The sequence below is a fragment of the Ranitomeya imitator genome, chromosome 4 (assembly GCF_032444005.1).
Source record: "Ranitomeya imitator isolate aRanImi1 chromosome 4, aRanImi1.pri, whole genome shotgun sequence".
Classification (NCBI taxonomy): Eukaryota; Metazoa; Chordata; class Amphibia; order Anura; family Dendrobatidae; genus Ranitomeya; species Ranitomeya imitator.
Window position 1 is genome coordinate 39,589,962 of NC_091285.1, and position 21,684 is coordinate 39,611,645.

At 44.9% G+C, this 21,684-nt stretch overlaps 1 protein-coding gene across 1 annotated transcript in view; it reads left to right on the forward strand.

The window, feature by feature from the left end:
- NDST1 (N-deacetylase and N-sulfotransferase 1) overlaps window positions 1-21,684 on the forward strand; it is a 92,373-nt gene that overhangs the window by 59,916 nt on the left and 10,773 nt on the right. The window contains exons 3-11 of the mRNA XM_069763563.1: window positions 1,079-1,561; window positions 1,664-1,751; window positions 3,672-3,826; window positions 4,088-4,273; window positions 5,121-5,249; window positions 13,577-13,759; window positions 15,755-15,851; window positions 17,084-17,207; window positions 18,405-18,579. Coding sequence (XP_069619664.1) covers window positions 1,079-1,561; window positions 1,664-1,751; window positions 3,672-3,826; window positions 4,088-4,273; window positions 5,121-5,249; window positions 13,577-13,759; window positions 15,755-15,851; window positions 17,084-17,207; window positions 18,405-18,579 — 1,620 coding nt within the window. The remainder of the gene's footprint in view (window positions 1-1,078; window positions 1,562-1,663; window positions 1,752-3,671; window positions 3,827-4,087; window positions 4,274-5,120; window positions 5,250-13,576; window positions 13,760-15,754; window positions 15,852-17,083; window positions 17,208-18,404; window positions 18,580-21,684) is intronic.

Here is a 21,684-nt window from a genome sequence, read left to right on the forward strand (position 1 = left end):
CTATCGCCGTCCTCCTTCTTGCCTTCATGTGGATGACGCGTCCCTACATCATCCACACAGTCTCCCCGGCATCGCGCTCCTGCGCAGGCGTACTTATCTGTCCTGTTGAGGGCAGAGCAAAGTACCGTACTGCAGCGCGTAGGTGCATTTTATATCGAGGTGCATTATACTATATGGAGGAATATAAACTATGCAATATATATATATATATAAATATTTTGTGCCTAAAAGACAAAGGAAATGTGTAATCTATAACTTTAGGCCTTTTAGAGATCATCTGATCTTCAACTTGTTTAATTTTGACCAGGGGTGCCCAAACTTTTACATGCCACTGTATAACCTGCTCTGAATGATGGATCCTGTGTTATCTACTGCACACACAGGCTTTACCTTTCAATATAATCCTGTCTGTGATGACAACGAGACTGCTGAAAAATGATAGATAACAGGAGTGAAAAATGAAAAATATATGTTTCTTTACGGTTTTTAAAAAATTGGAAATATCAAATCCATTCTTTTTCTGATCACGCATTCCTTGTAAGTGTTAAGTATTGTTTTTACCGACACAGTAGCGGAGCTGGAATGCTTTCTGGGGTTGGTGCTGACAGCACGTTAGCATTTTCTCTCTTTATGTGTGATGTTTGCCAAGAAAAAGTGATTAAAAAAAAAAATCACTGGTAATTTTGCTTCTTGCATCTGAAAGCTGCAACATTTCGCAAGCTGCTGTGCTGTCGCCTGAGTCGCATACATGGTTTATACCGTGACGGCACAGGTGTGAATCTTTTTGGGGTAAGCAGAAGCCGAGTGTTTGCGCATCAGCCATGTCTCCGGTGTAAACAGAAACAGCGTGAAAATGGAAGACGACCGGGCTCGGGAAGAGATGGATGGGGTACGAAGGCTTCTGTGCATGTATAGAGCTACATTCTTGATGTATAGCGTAGGCCTCCACTACAAAGTCAGCCTTATTCCCGTTGCTTGCTTCTTGGCGCACTGACCAGGCATTATTTAATCATCTTCTGCCAGAAAATAGCTGTGGTCATTACGACGTTGGACATGAATTTCTTTCTTTCCACCACAGGCCAATGAAAACAGCCTACTGAGCGCTCAACTTAAAGGCTTCCCCCTATATCTCCACTCCAACCTAGGCCTCAAAGACTGCAGTATCAACCAAAAGTCCCCTCTACTGTACATAACCAAGCCCAACCAGGTGGAAAAGGGCGATCTACCGGGAGAAGACTGGACCGTCTTCCAGTCCAACCATTCCACCTATGAAGCGGTTCTTCTGGCCAAGACGAAGTCAGCCGAGACCATACCTCACCTGAGCATTGACGCGGCCCTACACACAACCGTGGTACAGGATCTGGGCCTCCATGATGGTATCCAAAGGGTCCTTTTTGGTAACAACTTGAACTTTTGGCTTCATAAGTTAGTCTTCGTGGACTCGGTGTCATTCCTGACTGGAAAGAGGTTGTCCCTTCCGCTAAACCGCTACGTGCTCGTCGACATAGATGATATATTCGTTGGCAAGGAGGGAACTCGAATGAAAGTAGAAGATGTGAAGGTAGGAGAAGTTCTGTCATGTTTAGTGCTCTATTTGGTGTTTTTTTGTTGTTGTTGTTGAGTAGGTGTCCAAAAAAAGTGATTTCCCCTCATTTTATTCTAGGAGCTCTATGACACCCAGAATGAGCTGAGAACGCACATCCCCAATTTCACTTTCAATCTTGGCTTTTCTGGAAAGTTCTTCCACACTGGTGAGTTGGAAGGATCTGTTAAAGACCAAACTATCAACATTTATTAAATCTGGCCCGAACCAGAGGAAGCATGTGACAGACGATGGCTGCAAGATTTCATCCAGGTATGTTTGAATTTGAAGCGTTGCGGCGGGGCCGGATACCGAGCCACGCGGGAATCTAGTTGGACAGGTCTTTCGCTGGTGGCATCTCCCTGCCCATTCTCCTGGATTCACCGGTCTCTACCTGTACACCCATGCTGGGAGAAACCAGTCAAGGAAAAGCTGCCAGGGTCCAGCCAGTCCGACTAGTCTCCCTTGCGGCTCAGTCCCAATCCCCGCCGCAACATCTCAAAGTCAAACATACTTGGCTGAAATGATACAGCCAATGTCTCATACATGCTGCCCATGGTTCGGACAGTATATCAGCTGTCAGGTTCCCTTTAAGCTTTTTCTTGTCTTGCTTTTCATTTTTTAGTTCTTCGCTTTCTATGACTTTTTATTGACTCCGTAATCTTAGCGCTCCGTCTCCTGAGTTGTGCTCTTCTCTGTGGTCTTTCGAGCGATCGGTGAGGGGCATCGATCTGAAGGGCATCAAAAATATAAAGACTTTTCTAAAGATTAGTTACTCTTTTAAAGTCTATTCAGTAATTATTTGTATTAAATGGGTTCTGAACCTATACTTTCCAGCCTGAGTTGACATTGAGAGTAGATGCTGTATGATGGGGAGATGGGATTCCTCTGCAATTTTACCGCCCTCCTCCAGTGGTGACTGATGTCAGATCGAGCGGGAGAGTTTGCCAGCACAACCACTTTAAAAGGATTCTGTCAGCAGGTTTTTGCTATGTAATCTGAAATCAGCTTAACGTAGGGCTGTGACCCTGATTCCAGAGATGTGTCACATGCTGGCCTGCATGCTGTCATTTTGATCTAATTGCTGTTTTCTCTCCTGTAGATCTAGAATGCTGAGCTGTGTATAACCCCGCCCACATCACTGATTGGCCACTTTCTGTGTTCACTGTATATTGACAGAAAGCTGCCAATCAGTGATGGAGGCGGGGTTACACAGAGCAGTTGACTAGGAAGCACTAGACACCTAGTCCTGTATGATAATCTCCTGTTGATAAAACACTGATTTTATTGAAACAGCCTAGTAAGTGAAACATCACTGGAATCAGACTTTGATTCCCTACACCTTGCTGTTCCAAAATTACATGGTAAAAATCTGCTGAAAGATTCCCTTTAAGAATGTCTCATCCTAGCAATTTAAAGGGTGGTTTGTATCTTCACAGATGAGTTTCTTTTTAGAAAGGCTTGATTGCCCCCGTGTCCCAATTTTGGCACCCTTTATGAACAATTTAATGGTGTAGTATTAGATGGCGGCCTTTCATGAGTAATAGAAGGATGTCTGCAGTCAGCCAGGATGGGGAGCTGCTTGTACTAAGTGAGTCTCTCTAATATGTCAGGGTCTCGGTTCGCGATGGACAAGGATGGTCCTTATAGGACAAACCCTTTAACCCAAGTCCTCATCAATTGGTTGTAGAAAAATAAGTGTGGACGTCAGTGATCACAATCTGAAGGAGACATTTTTAGATTTGTTTTGCCTCCCATGTCTACCTACCAGCAGAATACAGACCATATTCTCGGGCTGAAGGCTGCCATAGGAAGTTCTACTTTCGGCAGCCATAGAGAATCAGAACCTCCTCTCGTCTCTGCAGTATTTTCCGATTACTCCTGCACCTTTTTTTTAATAGGGCTTCTTCTTAGAAAGGTTAGGACACCGGTATAAATAGCTTCTTTTAACCTTCAGTTGGAGAATTTGGACTGATCTGGTCTTTTAGAGGAACGATAGCAGAATATTTGGTGCAGAGTTGAAGGATTTACTGCAGCAGTGCGGAGTTTACTGGCATTTCACAATCTCATTCGTGGACTATCCTGCCAGGTACGGACGCAGAGGACGAAGGAGATGACCTCTTGCTTTCTTACGTGAAGCAGTTCTGGTGGTTCCCTCACATGTGGAGTCACATGCAGCCTCACCTCTTCCACAACCAGTCGGTGCTGGCGGAGCAGATGGCGTTGAACCGGAAGTTTGCTGTGGTGAGTGTGAGCGAGAATGGCTCGGTTGCCTTCTTCTATATCAGTCTTGGAAGTTTCTTCAGTGGACACTGCTTCGTGGCCATGACTTTGAGATGTTCTTATGGGTCAGGAGGTTTACGTTACCAGTGTGAGACATGTAATGACTGTCAGTCCGCTTCTGATCTACATGACTCACACTGGTATCTCTCCCTTTCATTTAAAATAATCTTTGGAAAAGCCAGATCTTCTATGAAGGTAATCAACCCTTTTGTTGCATTTTAGGAGCACGGGATCCCAACCGATATGGGGTACGCAGTGGCTCCTCATCACTCTGGTGTGTACCCCATACATGTACAACTATACGAAGCCTGGAAGCAAATTTGGGGAATTAAAGTTACGAGCACTGAGGAGTATCCACACCTGAAACCTGCGCGCTTCCGAAGAGGATTCATCCATGGAGGCATTATGGTTCGTCCCAAACCGAGGAGTTTATAGTTTTTATTAATAAATAGTAAAGTTCATAGAGATCTATAAATGGACCCCACTCGTGTGATTGAAAAATAGGAAATTCATCTCTTGGAACGTTTCACATTACCGTAGCTCTTTTCAAGGGATGCCGCATCGGATGGTGATAGGTGCTGATGTTGTTGCGTTGACAGGTGCTCGCAAAGTCTGGTGTCTTGCTGGCAGGTTTTATGCACCTATCCTATGCATTAGACAAGGACGTGTGCACAATCTCTGCCGGCCGTGCATGCATCCGTCAACCCAGCGTCATTACCACCTATCAACTCCCAATGTGGGGAAGAGAGAGATGCCAGAGAGCCACTGTAGCGACTAACACCCCCCAAAAATATATAGGAAATGTACAGTATATAAGACCAGAAATAGGTTATGTAATATCTGTTCATGATGACAAACTTGATCCCTTCTGGTGAGCGGCTGTTCGACAACGCAACATGCAAGGATTGCTTAACAAATGCAGCTACGGGGACGGGAGAGCCGCCAGCCAGTCCGTGCATTGTAGTCCGATCTTGGTCCAAGTTATACAACCTAATAGACAGGTTTCCTATATGAACTATTATGGGAAAACCTGTTTAAAGGGAGCCTGATTTAGTGTTCCTGTCCACCGCTTTGGGCAGTGGGGGAGGACTCCGGCTGGAGCAAGGTGCCTTACAGAAAGGCTGGGACTTGTATAAAAGAATTGTTTATGGAGTGGGATCGATTAATATTTTTAAAATAAAAAATATAGACTAATCTTTTGGTCTTTATGAGGAATGCATCTTCACCTCTAACCTTTTTTTTTTTTTTGTTATAGGTGCTGCCCCGCCAAACCTGCGGCCTCTTCACACACACCATATTCTATAATGAATATCCCGGGGGCCCTGTGGAACTGGATAAGATTATTAATGGAGGAGAACTGTTCCTCACCGTGCTGCTAAACCCTGTGAGTTCCAGCGCAAGAACAATGATGTCCGTGGGTGTGGGCTGCTGCTGCCAGCTGCGTTATTTATCTTCCGTGTGCGTTGATATCCCCTCGTGACATCATTTGTACTCTCACACTGTCCCGGTGCTGCTATTTATGTCCAGTGTGTGATCTAGTGCTGCGTCCTGACCCCCTTTATTGAGGCTCAGTGTAAAATCCCAGATATATGGCGCACTCCACGAGGCTGCAGTACCCTGCCTCCAGATCCCAGGTGCTCCTCACTTTAGCTGTTCCAGTCAATCAGATCAATAAATGGCCGGGCCGTTGTAAGCTATAAAAAGCCATTAAATGCTCTTATCAATATTTGATGAAGGAGTAATTGTTTCCCAGGCTTCTTCCTGCACCGTATATATAACACATATATTGCAGCGCACTGATAACCTCCAACGTCCTCAGATTTATTCCTGTAAGATATAGGTAAAAAAGAGGGGCAAGGACAAAGGGGGCAAGGACAACGGGGTGAAGTCACTGAGCGGAGACCTCAAATTCCACCGTAAAGGGATTATCTCATCTGTAGGGCCTCCGTGTAATATAATATTCCCTGTGCAGGGACTGCAGTAAGGAAACTGTCTCGTAGGGGTTCCGGGAGTGGAACCTGGGGCGATCAGTTTTAGGAAAGGAGATTGGTTTCTGGTAAAACGAAATCAAATTCCATCATAAATCACGGTGAGCTCATGCTTTTCGCGTAACGTGACTGTTATATAACGGACATCATGGTCCAGGTATCTCCTAAAGATGGCATGACATGAGAACTTGGGGTCGTAAGACTGTAGGGAAGGGGGCATCGAAATAGAAGAAAATAGCATCCGGTCCCAGGTGATGAGTTTCAACAGGGAAGGTGGTCTCCTTGACGTGACTATATGTGACTTTGGCATTATTACGTTTTTGTGGTTGTTGTTGCTCATCATACTTTACAGGCTAGAGATTTTCATTTCCTATAAGCTAGGTTGCCTTTACGAGACCCTCCCATTAAAAGGAACACTAAAACTGGAAATTAATGGTTGAAGTAAGCAAGTAAGGGGTTAATCTCCTTTTGATCCCTTGGCCTAAGGGGTGGGGTATAGTAATATTTTGTCCTGCTGCAGCTAGTTGTCTCACAGCCACACACCAAGGTTAGTGGGATATGGCTGGTCTCCCGAGACACGTAGAGAAGATGTCTTGATGTATTTCTCAGTTTTCGATGAAACATGAGACAAAATAGGATCAAAGAAAAGGAGGGATTGCTGGGATGGTTCTGAACTTTCTTTTGTGCCTTTAGTGGAAGATTGTGAAGACCATTTGCGGTGAGAACCTATTAGAAGATGCCCAGGTCCTACCACACATGCAGAGAAGGGTGTAGAGAAATTAACCTTCAGAACGTGGACCGGGAATTCAATTGAAATTCCTATAGTCCAGTCTTTCTTTCCGCCCCAACCCCCCCCCCCCCCGGCATCATCTGTTAGGAAAAAGTCGGGAGACCCCCATACATATCAGGTAGTCGCACCCCAAACATATCAGGTAGTCGACCGATGTGGATATCTTGGATTCATGTGAGCTACCTAGTCCCTCCTGGCTATGCCTGTGGGGCTATATATCCATAATTGTGGCTATGGAATACACATATCTGCTCTATATCTTGTCTGTACTCCCTATGAAGGTGTCTTCCGTGTTTCCCTGAAAATATGACAGGGTCTTATATTATTTTTTGCTACGAAAGATGGATTAGGGCTTATTTTAAAGGGATGTCTTTTTTTCCCCATGAACAACAATCCGCATTTATTCTTCAACAAAAAAAAATCAACATTTATTCAATTATAATCATGTTATCACACACACTACACATATACAAGTATATACACACACACTGCATATATACAAGTATATACACACATACTGCACATACACATGTTTATGCACACACATACAGTGCCTTGCGAAAGTATTCGGCTCCCTGGAACTTTTCAACCTTTTCCCACATATCATGCTTCAAACATAAAGATACCAAATGTGAATTCTTGGTGAAGAATCAACAACAAGTGGAACACAATTGTGAAGTTGAGTGAAATTTATTGCTTATTTTAATTTTTTGTGGAAATTCAAAAACTGAAAAGTGGGGCGTGCAGTATTATTCTGCCCCTTTAACTTAATACTTTGTTGCGCCACCTTTTGCTGCGATTACAGCTACAGGTCGCTTGAGGTATGTCTCTATCACTTTTGTACATCGAGAGACTGAAATTCTTGCCCATTCTTCCTTGGCAAACAGCTCGCTCTCAGTGAGGTTTGATGGAGATCGTTTGAACAGCAGTTTTCAGCTCTTTCCACAGATTCTCGATTGGATTGAGGTCTGGACTTTGACTTGGCCATTCTAACATCTGGATACGTTTATTTGTGAACCATTCCATTGTAGATTTTGCTTTATGTTTGGGATCATTGTCTTGTTGGATGACAACTCTCCGTCCCAGTCTCAGGTCTTTTGCAGACTCCAACAGGTTTTCTTCAAGAATGGTCCTGTTTTTGGCTCCATCCATCTTCCCATCAATTTTAACCATCTTCCATGTCCCTACTGAAGAAAAGCAGGCCCAAACCATGATGCTGCCTGTTATGATTAGGTAATTCAGAACCACAATGGACCTTGAAGTTTAGAGCACACAAGTGACCTGACAAAACCCACAAAACATAGGACAAGCTCTGAGACGTGGAAACTCTGCTGACCGCAATCCCTAATCCTATCATACCACACTAAAGGTAGCTGTGGAGCGCTCCTGACCAGACCTAGGCGCCTCGGGCACAGCCTGAGAAACTAGCTAGCCCTGAAGGAAGAAAAATAAGCCTACCTTGCCTCAGAGAAATTCCCCAAAGGAAAAGGCAGCCCCCCACATATAATGACTGTGAGTAAGATGAAAATACAAACACAGAGATGAAATAGATTTAGCAAAGTGAGGCCCGACTTACTGAATAGATCGAGTATAGGAAAGATAGCTTTGCGGTCAACACAAAAACCTACAAACAACCACGCAGAGGGGCAAAAAGACCCTCCGCACCGACTAACGGTACGGAGGTGCTCCCTCTGCGTCTCAGAGCTTCCAGCAAGCAAGAAACCCAAAAAGCAAGCTGGACAGAAAATATAGCAACAAAATAAACACAAGCAAAACTTAGCTTATGCAGAGCAGACGGCCACAGGAACGATCCAGGAGGAAGCAAGACCAATACTAGAACATTGACTGGAGGCCAGGAGCAAAGCACTAGGTGGAGTTAAATAGAGCAGCACCTAACGACTTCACCACATCACCTGAGGAAGGAAACTCAGAAGCCGCAGTACCACTTGTGACCACAGGAGGGAGCTCTGCCACAGAATTCACAACAGTACCCCCCCCCCTTGAGGAGGGGTCACCGAACCCTCACCAGAGCCCCCAGGCCGACCAGGATGAGCCACATGAAAGGCACGAACAAGATCGGCAGCATGGACATCAGAGGCAAAGACCCAGGAATTATCTTCCTGACCATAACCCTTCCACTTAACCAGATACTGGAGTTTCCGTCTCGAAACACGAGAATCCAAAATCTTCTCCACAATATACTCCAACTCCCCCTCCACCAAAACCGGGGCAGGAGGATCAACAGATGGAACCATAGGTGCCACGTATCTCCGCAACAATGACCTATGGAATACGTTATGGATGGAAAAAGAATCTGGAAGGGTCAAACGAAAAGACACAGGATTAAGAACCTCAGAAATCCTATACGGACCAATGAAACGAGGCTTAAACTTAGGAGAGGAAACCTTCATAGGAATATGACGAGATGACAACCAAACCAAATCCCCAACACGAAGTCGGGGACCCACACAGCGTCTGCGATTAGCGAAACGTTGAGCCTTCTCCTGGGACAAGGTCAAATTGTCAACTACATGAGTCCAAATCTGCTGTAACCTGTCCACCACCGTATCCACACCAGGACAGTCCGAAGACTCAACCTGCCCTGAAGAGAAACGAGGATGGAACCCAGAGTTGCAGAAAAACGGCGAAACCAAGGTAGCCGAGCTGGCCCGATTATTAAGGGCGAACTCAGCCAAAGGCAAGAAGGACACCCAATCATCCTGATCAGCAGAAACAAAGCATCTCAGATATGTTTCCAAGGTCTGATTGGTTCGTTCGGTCTGGCCATTAGTCTGAGGATGGAAAGCCGAGGAAAAAGACAAATCAATACCCATCCTAGCACAAAAAGCTCGCCAAAACCTCGAAACAAACTGGGAACCTCTGTCAGAAACGATGTTCTCTGGAATGCCATGTAAACGAACCACATGCTGGAAGAACAATGGCACCAAATCAGAGGAGGAAGGTAATTTAGACAAGGGAACCAAATGGATCATCTTGGAGAAGCGATCACAAACCACCCAAATGACCGACATTTTTTGAGAGACGGGGAGATCCGAAATAAAATCCATAGAGATATGTGTCCAAGGCCTCTTCGGGACCGGCAAGGGCAAAAGCAACCCACTGGCACGAGAACAGCAGGGCTTAGCCCGAGCACAAATCCCACAGGACTGCACAAAAGAACGCACATCCCGCGACAGAGACGGCCACCAAAAGGATCTAGCCACTAAATCTCTGGTACCAAAGATTCCAGGATGACCAGCCAACACCGAACAATGAACCTCAGAGATAACTTTATTGGTCCACCTATCAGGGACAAACAGTTTCTCCGCTGGGCAACGATCAGGTTTATTAGCCTGAAATTTTTGCAGCACCCGCCGCAAATCAGGGGAGATGGCAGACAAAATTACTCCCTCTTTGAGAATACCCGCCGGTTCAGACAAACCCGGAGAATCGGGCACAAAACTCCTAGACAGGGCATCCGCCTTCACATTTTTAGAGCCCGGAAGGTACGAAACCACAAAGTCAAAACGGGAGAAAAACAGCGACCAACGAGCCTGTCTAGGAGTCAACGGTTTGGCAGACTCGAGATAAGTCAAGTTCTTGTGATCAGTCAAGACCACCATGCGATGCTTAGCTCCTTCAAGCCAATGACGCCACTCATCGAATGCTCACTTCATGGCCAGCAACTCTCGATTGCCAACATCATAATTTCGCTCAGCAGGCGAAAACTTCCTGGAAAAGAAGGCGCATGGTTTCATCACCGAGCAATCAGTACTTCTCTGCGACAAAACAGCCCCCGCTCCAATTTCAGAAGCATCAACCTCGACCTGGAACGGAAGCGAAACATCTGGTTGACCCAACACAGGGGCAGAAGAAAAACGACGCTTTAACTCTTGAAAAGCTTCCACAGCAGCAGAAGACCAATTGACCACATCAGCACCCTTCTTGGTCAAATCGGTCAATGGTTTAGCAATACTAGAAAAATTACAGATGAAGCGACGATAAAAATTAGCAAAGCCCAGGAACTTTTGCAGACTCTTCAGAGATGTCGGCTGAGTCCAATCATAGATGGCTTGGACCTAAACAGGGTCCATCTCGATAGTAGAAGGGGAAAAAATTAACCCCAAAAATGAAACCTTCTGAACACCAAAGAGACACTTTGATCCCTTCACAAACAAAGAATTAGCACGCAGGACCTGGAACACCATTCTGACTTGCTTCACATGAGACCCCCAATCATCCGAGAAGACCAAAATATCATCCAAGTATACAATCAGGAATTTATTCAGGTACTCTCGGAAGATGTCATGCATAAAGGACTGAAACACCGATGGAGCATTGGCAAGTCCGAAAGGCATAACTAGGTACTCAAAATGGCCCTCGGGCGTATTAAATGCAGTTTTCCATTCATCGCCCCGCTTAATACGCACAAGATTATACGCACCACGAAGATCTATCTTGGTGAACCAACTAGCCCCCTTGATCCGAGCAAACAAATCAGATAGCAGCGGCAAGGGGTACTGAAATTTGACCGTGATTTTATTTAGAAGGCGGTAATCTATACAAGGTCTCAGCGAACCATCCTTCTTGGCCACAAAAAAGAACCCCGCTCCCAATGGCGACGATGACGGGCGAATATGACCCTTCTCCAAGGACTCCTTCACGTAACTCCGCATAGCGGCGTGCTCAGGTACAGATAAATTAAACAGTCGACCTTTAGGAAACTTACTACCAGGAATCAAATCGATAGCACAATCACAAAGTCTTGAATATTTTGTACTCTTGCAGTAAGATGATCCACACATGAAGACAGACCTTTAATGTCCATCACTACACCTGTCTTGAACTACCCAAATTTCTAGGGGCAAAAAAAGGCAAAACACAGTGCAATGAAAAAAAAATGGTCTCAGAACTTCTTTTTTCCCTCTATTGAGAAGCATTAGTACTTTGGGCCTCCAGTACTGTTATGATTTGGTAATTCAGAACCACAATGGACCTTGAAGTTCAGAGCACACAAGTGACCTGACAAAACCCACAAAACATAGGACGAGCTCTGAGACGTGGAAACTCTGCTGACCGCAATCCCTAATCCTATCATACCACACTAAAGGTAGCCGTGGAGCGCTCCTGACCAGACCTGAAGGAAGAAAAATAAGCCTACCTTGCCTCAGAGAAATTCCCCAAAGGAAAAGGCAGCCCCCCACATATAATGACTGTGAGTAAGATGAAAATACAAACACAGAGATGAAATAGATTTAGCAAAGTGAGGCCCGACTTACTGAATAGATCGAGTATAGGAAAGATAGCTTTGCGGTCAACACAAAAACCTACAAACAACCACGCAGAGGGGCAAAAAGACCCTCCGCACCGACTAAAGGTACGGAGGTGCTCCCTCTGCGTCTCAGAGCTTCCAGCAAGCAAGAAACCCAAAAAGCAAGCTGGACAGAAAATATAGCAACAAAATAAACACAAGCAGAACTTAGCTTATGCAGAGCAGACGGCCACAGGAACGATCCAGGAGGAAGCAAGACCAATACTAGAACATTGACTGGAGGCCAGGAGCAAAGCACTAGGTGGAGTTAAATAGAGCAGCACCTAACGACTTCACCACATCACCTGAGGAAGGAAACTCAGAAGCCGCAGTACCACTTGTGACCACAGAGGGAGCTCTGCCACAGAATTCAGAACAGCTGCCACCACCATGTTTGACAGTGGGGATGGTGTGTTCAGGGGGATGAGCTGTGTTGCCTTTACGCCAAACATATCGATTTTCATTGTTGCCAAAAAGTTCGATTTTGGTTTCATCTGACCAGAGCACCTTCTTCCACATGTTTGGTGTGTCTCCCAGGTGGCTTGCTGCAAACTTTAAACAACACTTTTATGGATATCTTTGAGAAATGGCTTTCTTCTTGCCACTCTTACATAAAGGCCAGATTTGTGCAGTGTTTGACTGATTGTTGTCATATGGACAGACTGTCCCACCTCAGCTGTAGATCTCTGCAGTTCATCCAGAGTGATCATGGGCCTCTTGGCTGCATCTCTGATCAGTCTTCTCCTTGTTTGAGATGAAAGTTTAGAGGGACGGCCGGGTCTTGGTAGATTTGCAGTGGTATGATACTCCTTCCATTTCAATATGATCGCTTGCACAGTGCTCCTTGGGATGTTTAAAGTTTTGGAAATCATTTTGTATCCAAATCCAGCTTTAAACTTCTCCACAACAGTATCACGGACCTGCCTGTTGTGTTCCTTGGTCTTCATGATGCTCTTTGTGCTTCAAACAGAACCCTGAGACTATCACAGAGCAGGTGCATTTATACGGAGACTTGATTACACACAGGTGGATTATATTTATCATCATTAGGCATTTAGGACAACATTGGATCATTCAGAGACCCACAATGAACTTCTGGAGTGAGTTTGCTGCACTGAAAGTAAAGGGGCTGAATAATATTGCACGCTCCACTTTTCAGTTTTTGAATTTCCACAAAAAATTTAAAATAACCAATAAATTTTGTTCAACTTCACAATTGTGTTCCACTTGTTGTTGATTCTTCACCAAAAATTTACATTTGGTATCTTTGTTTGAAGCATGATATGTGGGAAAAGGTGGAAAAGTTTCAGGGGGCCGAATACTTTTGCAAGGCACTGTATGCTACACAGCAGCGCTCACATAATGTAACACTCAGCATACACTGATGCACTGCAGCATGCACACTTCCCTCATCCGAAAGGGAGAGCGCTGCAGCCCATCAGTGGCCGCTGATTGGCTGCAGCGCTCACATGACATAATGTCACGCCAGGTCCTGCGGTCTGGGAGGTGAGTATAAGCTGTTCTTATTTAGGTGCGTACATACTGTGAGTGTATATGTATGTATAATGTGTGTGTCTCTGTGTTAGTTCTTCCTGACCGGCAGCTGTAATGTTTTATTTCAGATCAGCATTTTTATGACCCACTTGTCTAATTACGGAAATGACCGCCTGGGACTGTACACATTCAAGCACTTGGTGCAGTTTCTGAACACCTGGACAAACCTCAAACTGCAGACTCTGCCTCCGGTCCAGCTGGCCCATAAGTATTTCCAGATATTTCCGGAGGAGAAGGACCCCTTGTGGCAGGTAAGGGAAACGCAACCCGTGGAATAAAGGTAGAAAAGGAAAAATGTTCCAGGGTCTCATTCACTAAATGAGGACGTAGGGGCTAATATCATTGTTTCCACTCCTCCTTTGACCCGCTGATGAGTGTATTAGGGGCTCCATTGCTTCAACGTACAGAGTAAAATTGCATTGATCACCATGGACTCCAGAGGGGCATTCACAGTAATGCTAGTAGTCATTGGAAACAGTCAACATGGTTGTTTTCTGACTGACCACTAGTAAAGCTAGTCATACACCATCATCAGCTTTTGGCCAAACATTTACTTGTCTCGCAGATTTTGGTCCTACCCTCCCTTAAATACATATTCATGCTGATTTTTCTTGGATATACATGTGTCCTCAATGTCCTAGACCACCTTGAGACTATAGGATCAGCTAACCCTCTTGAGACTAAAGGATCGGGTGAGTTCAGATTTAACATGGAAGCCGTCAGAAGTGTGAGGACAGACCCATACACCCTAAGTGATTGTTCCAGCCCCTATACGGTGCCTGTTGTAAAGGTTGCACCTTAGGTGACGGCTATATAGGATGCGTGGCCACTGGTATACATGAAGCTACAGGAGACACTTAATCCCCACACGTTCCAGTGGAGTTTACCGGTCCATTATGTTTCCTATCATTTCTTTATCCCGCCGAATGCGGAAAACAGCCTGGGGCTTGAATGGCGTCCAGAGCTGCCAGCAGCGCAGCTCCTCCGGGAAGGTGAGAGGTGATTTACTACACAGGGCTATCATCTCTTCCCAGAACTCAACGGAGCACACAGCGATGCAGAGCAGGAAGGCAATCCATCTTTTTTACATACAGTACTTATGCCATCCTTATGTTCGTTTTTTTTTACATGAAAAAATTAAATAAGATGTACTCGAGTAATCTTTGCGAAGGAGCTGTTAAAAATGGTTATTGTATGTAAGATTTTATTTTTTTGGCAGACTTCTTCTTCCGGTGACATCACATTGACAGAGCAGTTCCTTTTCTTCCACTCTGCTCTGACAGGTTATCACTGCCGCTCATACTGATTAATAGCCAGCTTCCCGCAGTTTGTCAGCAGGGAGCCGGCTGTCAATCAATATGATGTTGGCAGTGACAACACCCAGTCAACAGAGCAGAACAGTTGAAGCTACTCTGGCAACGGGACATTACAGGAAGCAGGAGAGTCGTCGGCAGGAGCGGTCCGTGACCACTCTAAGCCAGGAGAGATTTTCACAGGGCAGAACGATAGACAGTTTGTCAGCAGGGAACTGGCTGTCAATCAACATGATGTTGGCAGTGACGACACCCAGTCAACAGAGCAGAACAGAAGAGTTGAAGCTGCTCTGACGGGACATTACTGGAAGCAGGAGAATCGCCAGCAGGGGCGGTCCGTGACCACTCTAAGCCAGGAGAAATTGTCACAGGGCAGAACAATAGACAGTTTGTCAGCAGGGAGTGGGCTGTCAATCAACATGATGGTGGCAGTGACGACACCCAGTCAACAGAGCAGAACAGAAGAGTTGAAGCTGCTCTGGCGACGGGACATTACTGGAAGCAGGAGAATCGCCAGCAGGAGCGGTCCGTGACCACTCTAACCCGGAGAGATTGTCACAGGGCAGAACAGGCCGGTGGTGTCATTTTACCAAGGAGTCAACTATTGAAATATGGATGATGACACATGATCTGTACAGGTGAAGTATACCTTTACATGTACAAGCCGTGTGCCCACCAAAAATGCAAAAATTGTTAGTGAAACAATGTGCGGCAATATATATATTTTTTTTTTGGTGGGGGGGGTGTATAGGGACCTAGTTCTATTAATGTTTATCATCCTAGTTTTACATCAAAATGGGCTATCAATATCGCAGAAATAGAAGAAAATTGCCCAAACTGTAAATTCCGACCCTTTTCTGTGTCACCCAGGATGAGATATAACTGGTTTCGCGTTTTGTAGAAATCCTTTGTAATCTTTCCTTCCGATTGTAGGATCCTTGTGAGGACAAGAGGCACAAAGACATTTGGTCCAAGGAGAAAACCTGCGACCGCTTTCCCAAGCTGCTCATAATCGGACCTCAGAAAACAGGTATCTGTCTCTTTAAGAGCTGCAAGATGCCTGCCTGGAATAATGACCTGCGTATGTGTGCGCACCGGCGGCGGGGCGATCCGCGAGCATGTAACACCTCTGAGCATAGGATGTTATATTTGTCCCATGGGAGGTGGGATTATTAGCAAGTGCGGAGGGGCAGGAAGGATTACAACATGATGAAGAGTATGAAAAGAGGGGGAAAGTGAGATTAATACAGGATGTGGCGCGTTCACAGTGGGAGCCAGGATTAGTGCAGGATGTCAGGAGATGGGTGGAATTAGGCTGGGAAAAAAAAAAGTTGTTGAATCGAAGGACGGCAGAGCACTGAATATTGAGCTGGTGCCACGGTATATGAGCTGGCACAGCTGCCGGGTAATAAGTATAATGGCAGCTGCAGCGGATGCTTGTTAACAGTGAGACTGAAGTGTGGACACTATGTCAGCCTGGCAGAGGGGTCGGGGTGTAATGTGTCTAAATATGTGGTCGAGTTAAACATTTATTAAGGGTCTGAGGTTTCCATGGTCTAAAGACGCTCGTTTTGTCAAAACAGGCTGCCGATCACCTGGCAAACGAGCAAAATGCTCATTTCTCGTGTTTTCTTTAAAAAATGTTTTTTTCGGCAGCACAAATAGGAGATGTGCTGCAGAGAACAATGGCAGCCTACAGGCACTGAGTGATCTATTACTGATTTGGTTTGTGCCCATAGAAGTGCAGTTGGTCTGTCTAAACAGACTTAAAGAGAATCGGTCAGCAGGTTTTTGCTATTTAATCTGAGAGCAGCATGATGTACGGGCTGAGAGCCTGATTGCAGTAATGTATCACTTGCTCAGCAACTTACTACAAGTCCAATACATTCAGCTTTTTATCAGCAGGAGATTATCACTGTAGGACTAATTGTCTCGTGCCAGGTAGTCCAGCTAGACTGTGTAACCCCGCCTCCATCACTGATTGGCAGTTTGCTGGCAGTGTACACAAGATACTGCCAATCAGATGTATGGGCGGGGTTATACAGAGTTCAACTGCTACATCTACAGCAGAGAAAACAGGGATTTTATCAAAACTGAACAAATATTAGTTAAACTACCCAGTCTTGAACCATTCCAGCAGAATTTTGAATACAGCTCTGGATGTAAATACAGCAGATGACACAAGACAATGATCAGTACAAGGTGATGTTTTAAGAACGCAGCAAAGTTTAATATTAACTTGTTTCCCATCATGTTCCTCAGGAACCACTGCTTTGTACCTCTTCCTGGGAATGCACCCGGATCTGAGCAGTAATTACCCCAGCTCGGAGACCTTTGAGGAAATCCAGTTCTTCAATGGTCAGAATTACCACAAAGGGATTGACTGGTATGTTACATCTCATTGAGCTTGTATATTATGCCGCCATTGAAGAACACTGCTGGTTTCTTCTTTGAGGTTATAATGGTTGATAACAGGTAACAGAATAGATTATCCATCGGACTTTAGATTCTTTGATATATTGATCCTATAGTTTGCATTTTCAACAACGGCTCTTAAGATGGGGGACTAAGGCCTAAAAACACTTTGCCACAAATGTGTAATTTTAGACCTGGCGTAAACGCCGCTGTTCTCCTGAATCCAGCATTGTTTTTCTTTTGTTCCTGCTCCTCACCATTCCTGAGATATGACCATTTCTTCCTGGTATGTAAATCAAGTATTTTCAGCCAACTGGGCATGAGTCATAAGAATACTTCCACAGAGAGGAGTCAAGGAAAACGCCCACTTGGCTAAATAGACTGGGATATGCATACAGGGAAGAGGAGGGCATATATCAGGAGCAGGAACAAAAGAAAAACAACGCCGGATTCAGGAGAAAAGCAGGTTAAAAACAAAACAACATTTATGGCAAATGACAGGACCAATTTAAATTAAGCAACCTAATCAGTCCTATACTATTAGTGTACCTTCACCCACAAAAACAATAATGGATTGTGAACATATAGTTTTCTATGTATCCCTCCATGTTCTAGACTGATATCACAAATGCTTGTCATCAATGTTATCATCAGTGCCCAGATTGGTAATGTTGGGGGTTGTTTCCTTGATATATTTGCCCCCACTCAGAATAAATACATCCTAAAAGAGTTTCCCAGTGTCAAAAAAGTCACCAAATGATGCCACCACAGCCTAGAATTACTTTCCATTTCTTGTCTTGCCCAGCTCTGTGCAGCATATTTAGTTCCAGTGTCAGGACGCTCCTTGTGGGCGGAGTTAGCTCGCAATTTGTACCGCCCCCGAAGGATGGTATAAATATCCAAATGGCTCTTGGCAGAAGAAAAGATTCCCCACCCCTGCTCTATTACATGGCGTAGGACACTGTTGTAATTATTCTTGTTACTCATGACACTGTGAGATGCACGCAGTACATTAGTACCCATGCAGATTATGAATCAAATCCACAACATGTTCAAAGATTGAAAAACCCCTTTAAGGATCCTCTTTAATACTGAGACACCAGGATAAGCATTTTCCCCTTACACAGACATGGCTTGGATGTAAATGGCTTTTTGTCTCACCCTCTAGGTACATGGAGTATTTCCCTATCCCCTCGAACACCACGTCGGACTTCTACTTTGAGAAGAGCGCCAACTATTTTGACTCAGAAGTTGTTCCCCGTCGGGTAGCGGCTCTTCTGCCTAAGGCAAAGCTCATTACAATCCTCATTAATCCTGTGGACCGCGCTTACTCCTGGTACCAGGTAACTGACTCATTTACATGCCAGATTCATTACTTAAAGAGCCATGAAGCCTCCGTGCAACTTAGATGGCTGTCGTTTCGTCCGGCAACTATCATGTCCAACTCATAGACGTCTCTGATGGTGACAGATCTTAGAGAATGAAAGGGTCAGCATTCTGAAATCACACATGCTGGATCCTTATCTGTCACGCACAATGTAGGACAGAATAAGTGCAACACAAAGGGGTAAGAGAAAAGGAACCAAACACTAGGGAAGGGGGAAGTGGGGACCCTGTTGTGAATTCTGCTCTTGGGCTCCCTCCGGTGGTTGTAAGTGGCACTTTTGTGAGTTCTGCTCTTGGGCTCCCTCTTGTGGTTTCAAGTGGTATGGCTGCTCCTTGGAGTTAGCTGTCCAGCTGCCTTCACTTATCGTCTCCTCTCTCGCCTATTTAGGCCTGGCTGTTTCTTCAGTCAGTGCCACTTGTAAATGGTTCCTGGTTGGATTCACATCTCTTTGGAGTTCCCTGTTATCCTGACCAGTTCTGCAAAGCTAAGTTTTTGCTTACTTTTTCTGTCCATAGTTTGTGGACTTGTCTATTCTGTGCTTTCTTTGTTTGTCCAGCATTATCAGTTTGTATATTTTCTGTCTTGCTGGAAGCTCTGGGAAGCAGAGTGACCCTCCACACCTTTAGTCAGGTGTGGAGATTTTTGTTAACTCTGCGTGGATTTTTGTAGTGTTTAATACTGACCGCACAGTGTTCCATCCTGTCCTATCTATCAAGCTAGACTGGCCTCCTGTGCTCATCCTGGTTTCATTCTGTGTATGTCTTATTCCTCTCCACTCACAGTCATTATTTGTGGGGGGCTAATCTATCCTTTGGGGATTTTCTCTGAGGCAAGATAGTTTTCCTGCTTCTGTCTTCAGGGGTAGTTAGCTCTTAGGCTGTGACGAGATGCCTAGGCAGAGTTAGGAGCATTCCACGGCTACTTCTAGTGTTGTGTTGAGCTTAGGGTCTGCGGTCAGTACAGTTACCACTTCCTTCTGAGCTCGTTCCATGTTGCTCCTAGACCACCGCATCATAACAGTACAAGTGGCCAAAAATGAATTAATTGCATCTCAAAAGAAGGAAAAGAAAGTTCTGAACCATTTTTTTTTCTGTGCTTTAGTTTGTCTTTTTTTTTTTCCTCTTGATATCTGGGTGGTTCAGGATATATGCTTTGGCATGGATGTTCAAGGTTTGTTTTCTCGTGTGGATCAACTTGCTGCAAGAGTACAGAGCATCCAGGACTATGTTGTCCAGACTCCGGCTTAGAGCCTAGAATTCCTACTCCTGATTTGTTTTTTGGGGACAGATCCAAGTTTTTGAACTTTAAAAATAACTGCAGATTGTTTTTTGCTTTGAAACCCCGTTCTTCTGGTGATCCCATTCAGCAGGTAAAAATCATCATATCCTTGCTGCGGGGTGACCCTCAAGACTGGGCTTTTTCTCTTGAAGCAGGGGATCCGGCATTATTGAATGTTGATGCATTTTTTCAAGCGCTCGGATTATTGTACGACGAACCTAATTCTGTGGATCATGCAGAAAAAACCCTGTTGGCCTTGTGTCAAGGTCAGGAAGAGGCAGAGTTATACTGCCAGAAATTTAGAAAATGGTCTGTGCTCACTAAATGGAATGAAGAGGCTCTGGCGGCTATTTTCAGAAAGGGTCTTTCTGAAGCCCTTAAAGATGTTATGGTGGGCTTTCCTACGCCTGCCGGTTTGAGCGAATCTATGTCTCTAGCCATTCAGATCGATCAGCGTCTGCGCGAGCGCAAAGCTGTGCACCATATGGCAGTATCCTCTGAGCAGAGTCCAGAACCTATGCAATGTGATAGGATTTTGACTAGAACGGAACGTCAGGAATTCAGACGTCAGAATAGGCTGTGTTTCTACTGTGGTGATTCTGCTCATGTTATCTCTGATTGCCCTAAGCGTACTAAGAGAGTCGCTAGGTCTGTTACCATTAGTACTATACAGCCTAAATTTCTCTTATCTGTGACCCTGATTTGCTCATTGTCGTCCTTTTCTGTCATGGCATTTGTGGATTCAGGCGCTGCCCTGAACTTAATGGACTTAGAATTTGCCAGGCGCTGTGGTTTTTCCTTACAGCCTTTGCAAAGCCCTATTCCTTTGAGGGGTATTGATGCTACACCCCTGGCCAAGAATAAACCTCAGTACTGGACACAGATGACTATGTACATGGCTCCAGCACATGAGGAAGATTGCTGTTTTCTGGTGTTGCATAACCTGCATGATGTTGTTGTACTGCGTTTTCCATGGTTACAGGAACATAATCCGGTGCTGGATTGGAAAACTATGTCGGTGACTAGTTGGGGTTGTCAAGGGGTACATAGTGACGTTCCTTTGATGTCAATTTCCTCTTCCCCCTCTCCTGAGGTTCCTGAGTTTCCTGGATGTATTTGAGCCCAAGTCCAGTTCCCTTCCTCCGCACAGGGACTGTGATTGTGCTATTAACTTGATTCCTGGTTGTAAGTTCCCTAAGGGCCGACTTTTCAATCTGTCTGTGCCAGAGCATGCCGCCATGCGGAGTTATGTTAAGGAGTCTTTGGAGAAGGGGCATATTCGGCCCTCTTCGTCACCTTTGGGAGCGGGTTTCTTTTTTGTTGCTAAGAAGGATGGCTCCTTGAGACCCTGTATTGATTATCGTCTTCTTAATAAGATCACGGTCAAATTCCAATACCCCTTGCCCTTGCTTACTGATTTGTTTGCTCAGATTAAGAGCGCTAGTTGGTTTACTAAGATTGACCTCCGAGGGGCATATAATCTTGTTCGTATTAAACAGGGTGACGAAAGGAAAACTGCATTTAATACGCCTGAAGGCCATTTTGAATATCTTGTGATGCCATTTGGGCTTTCTAATGCTCCATCTGTGTTCCAGGCTTTCATGCATGATATTTTCCGCAACTATCTTGATAAATTCATGGTTGTATATTTGGATGATATTTTGATTTTTTCCGATGATTGGGAGTCTCATGTGAAGCAGGTCAGGATGGTGTTCCAGATTCTTCGTGATAATGCTTTGTTTGTGAAGGGGTTTAAGTGCCTATTCAGAGTTCAGAAGGTCTC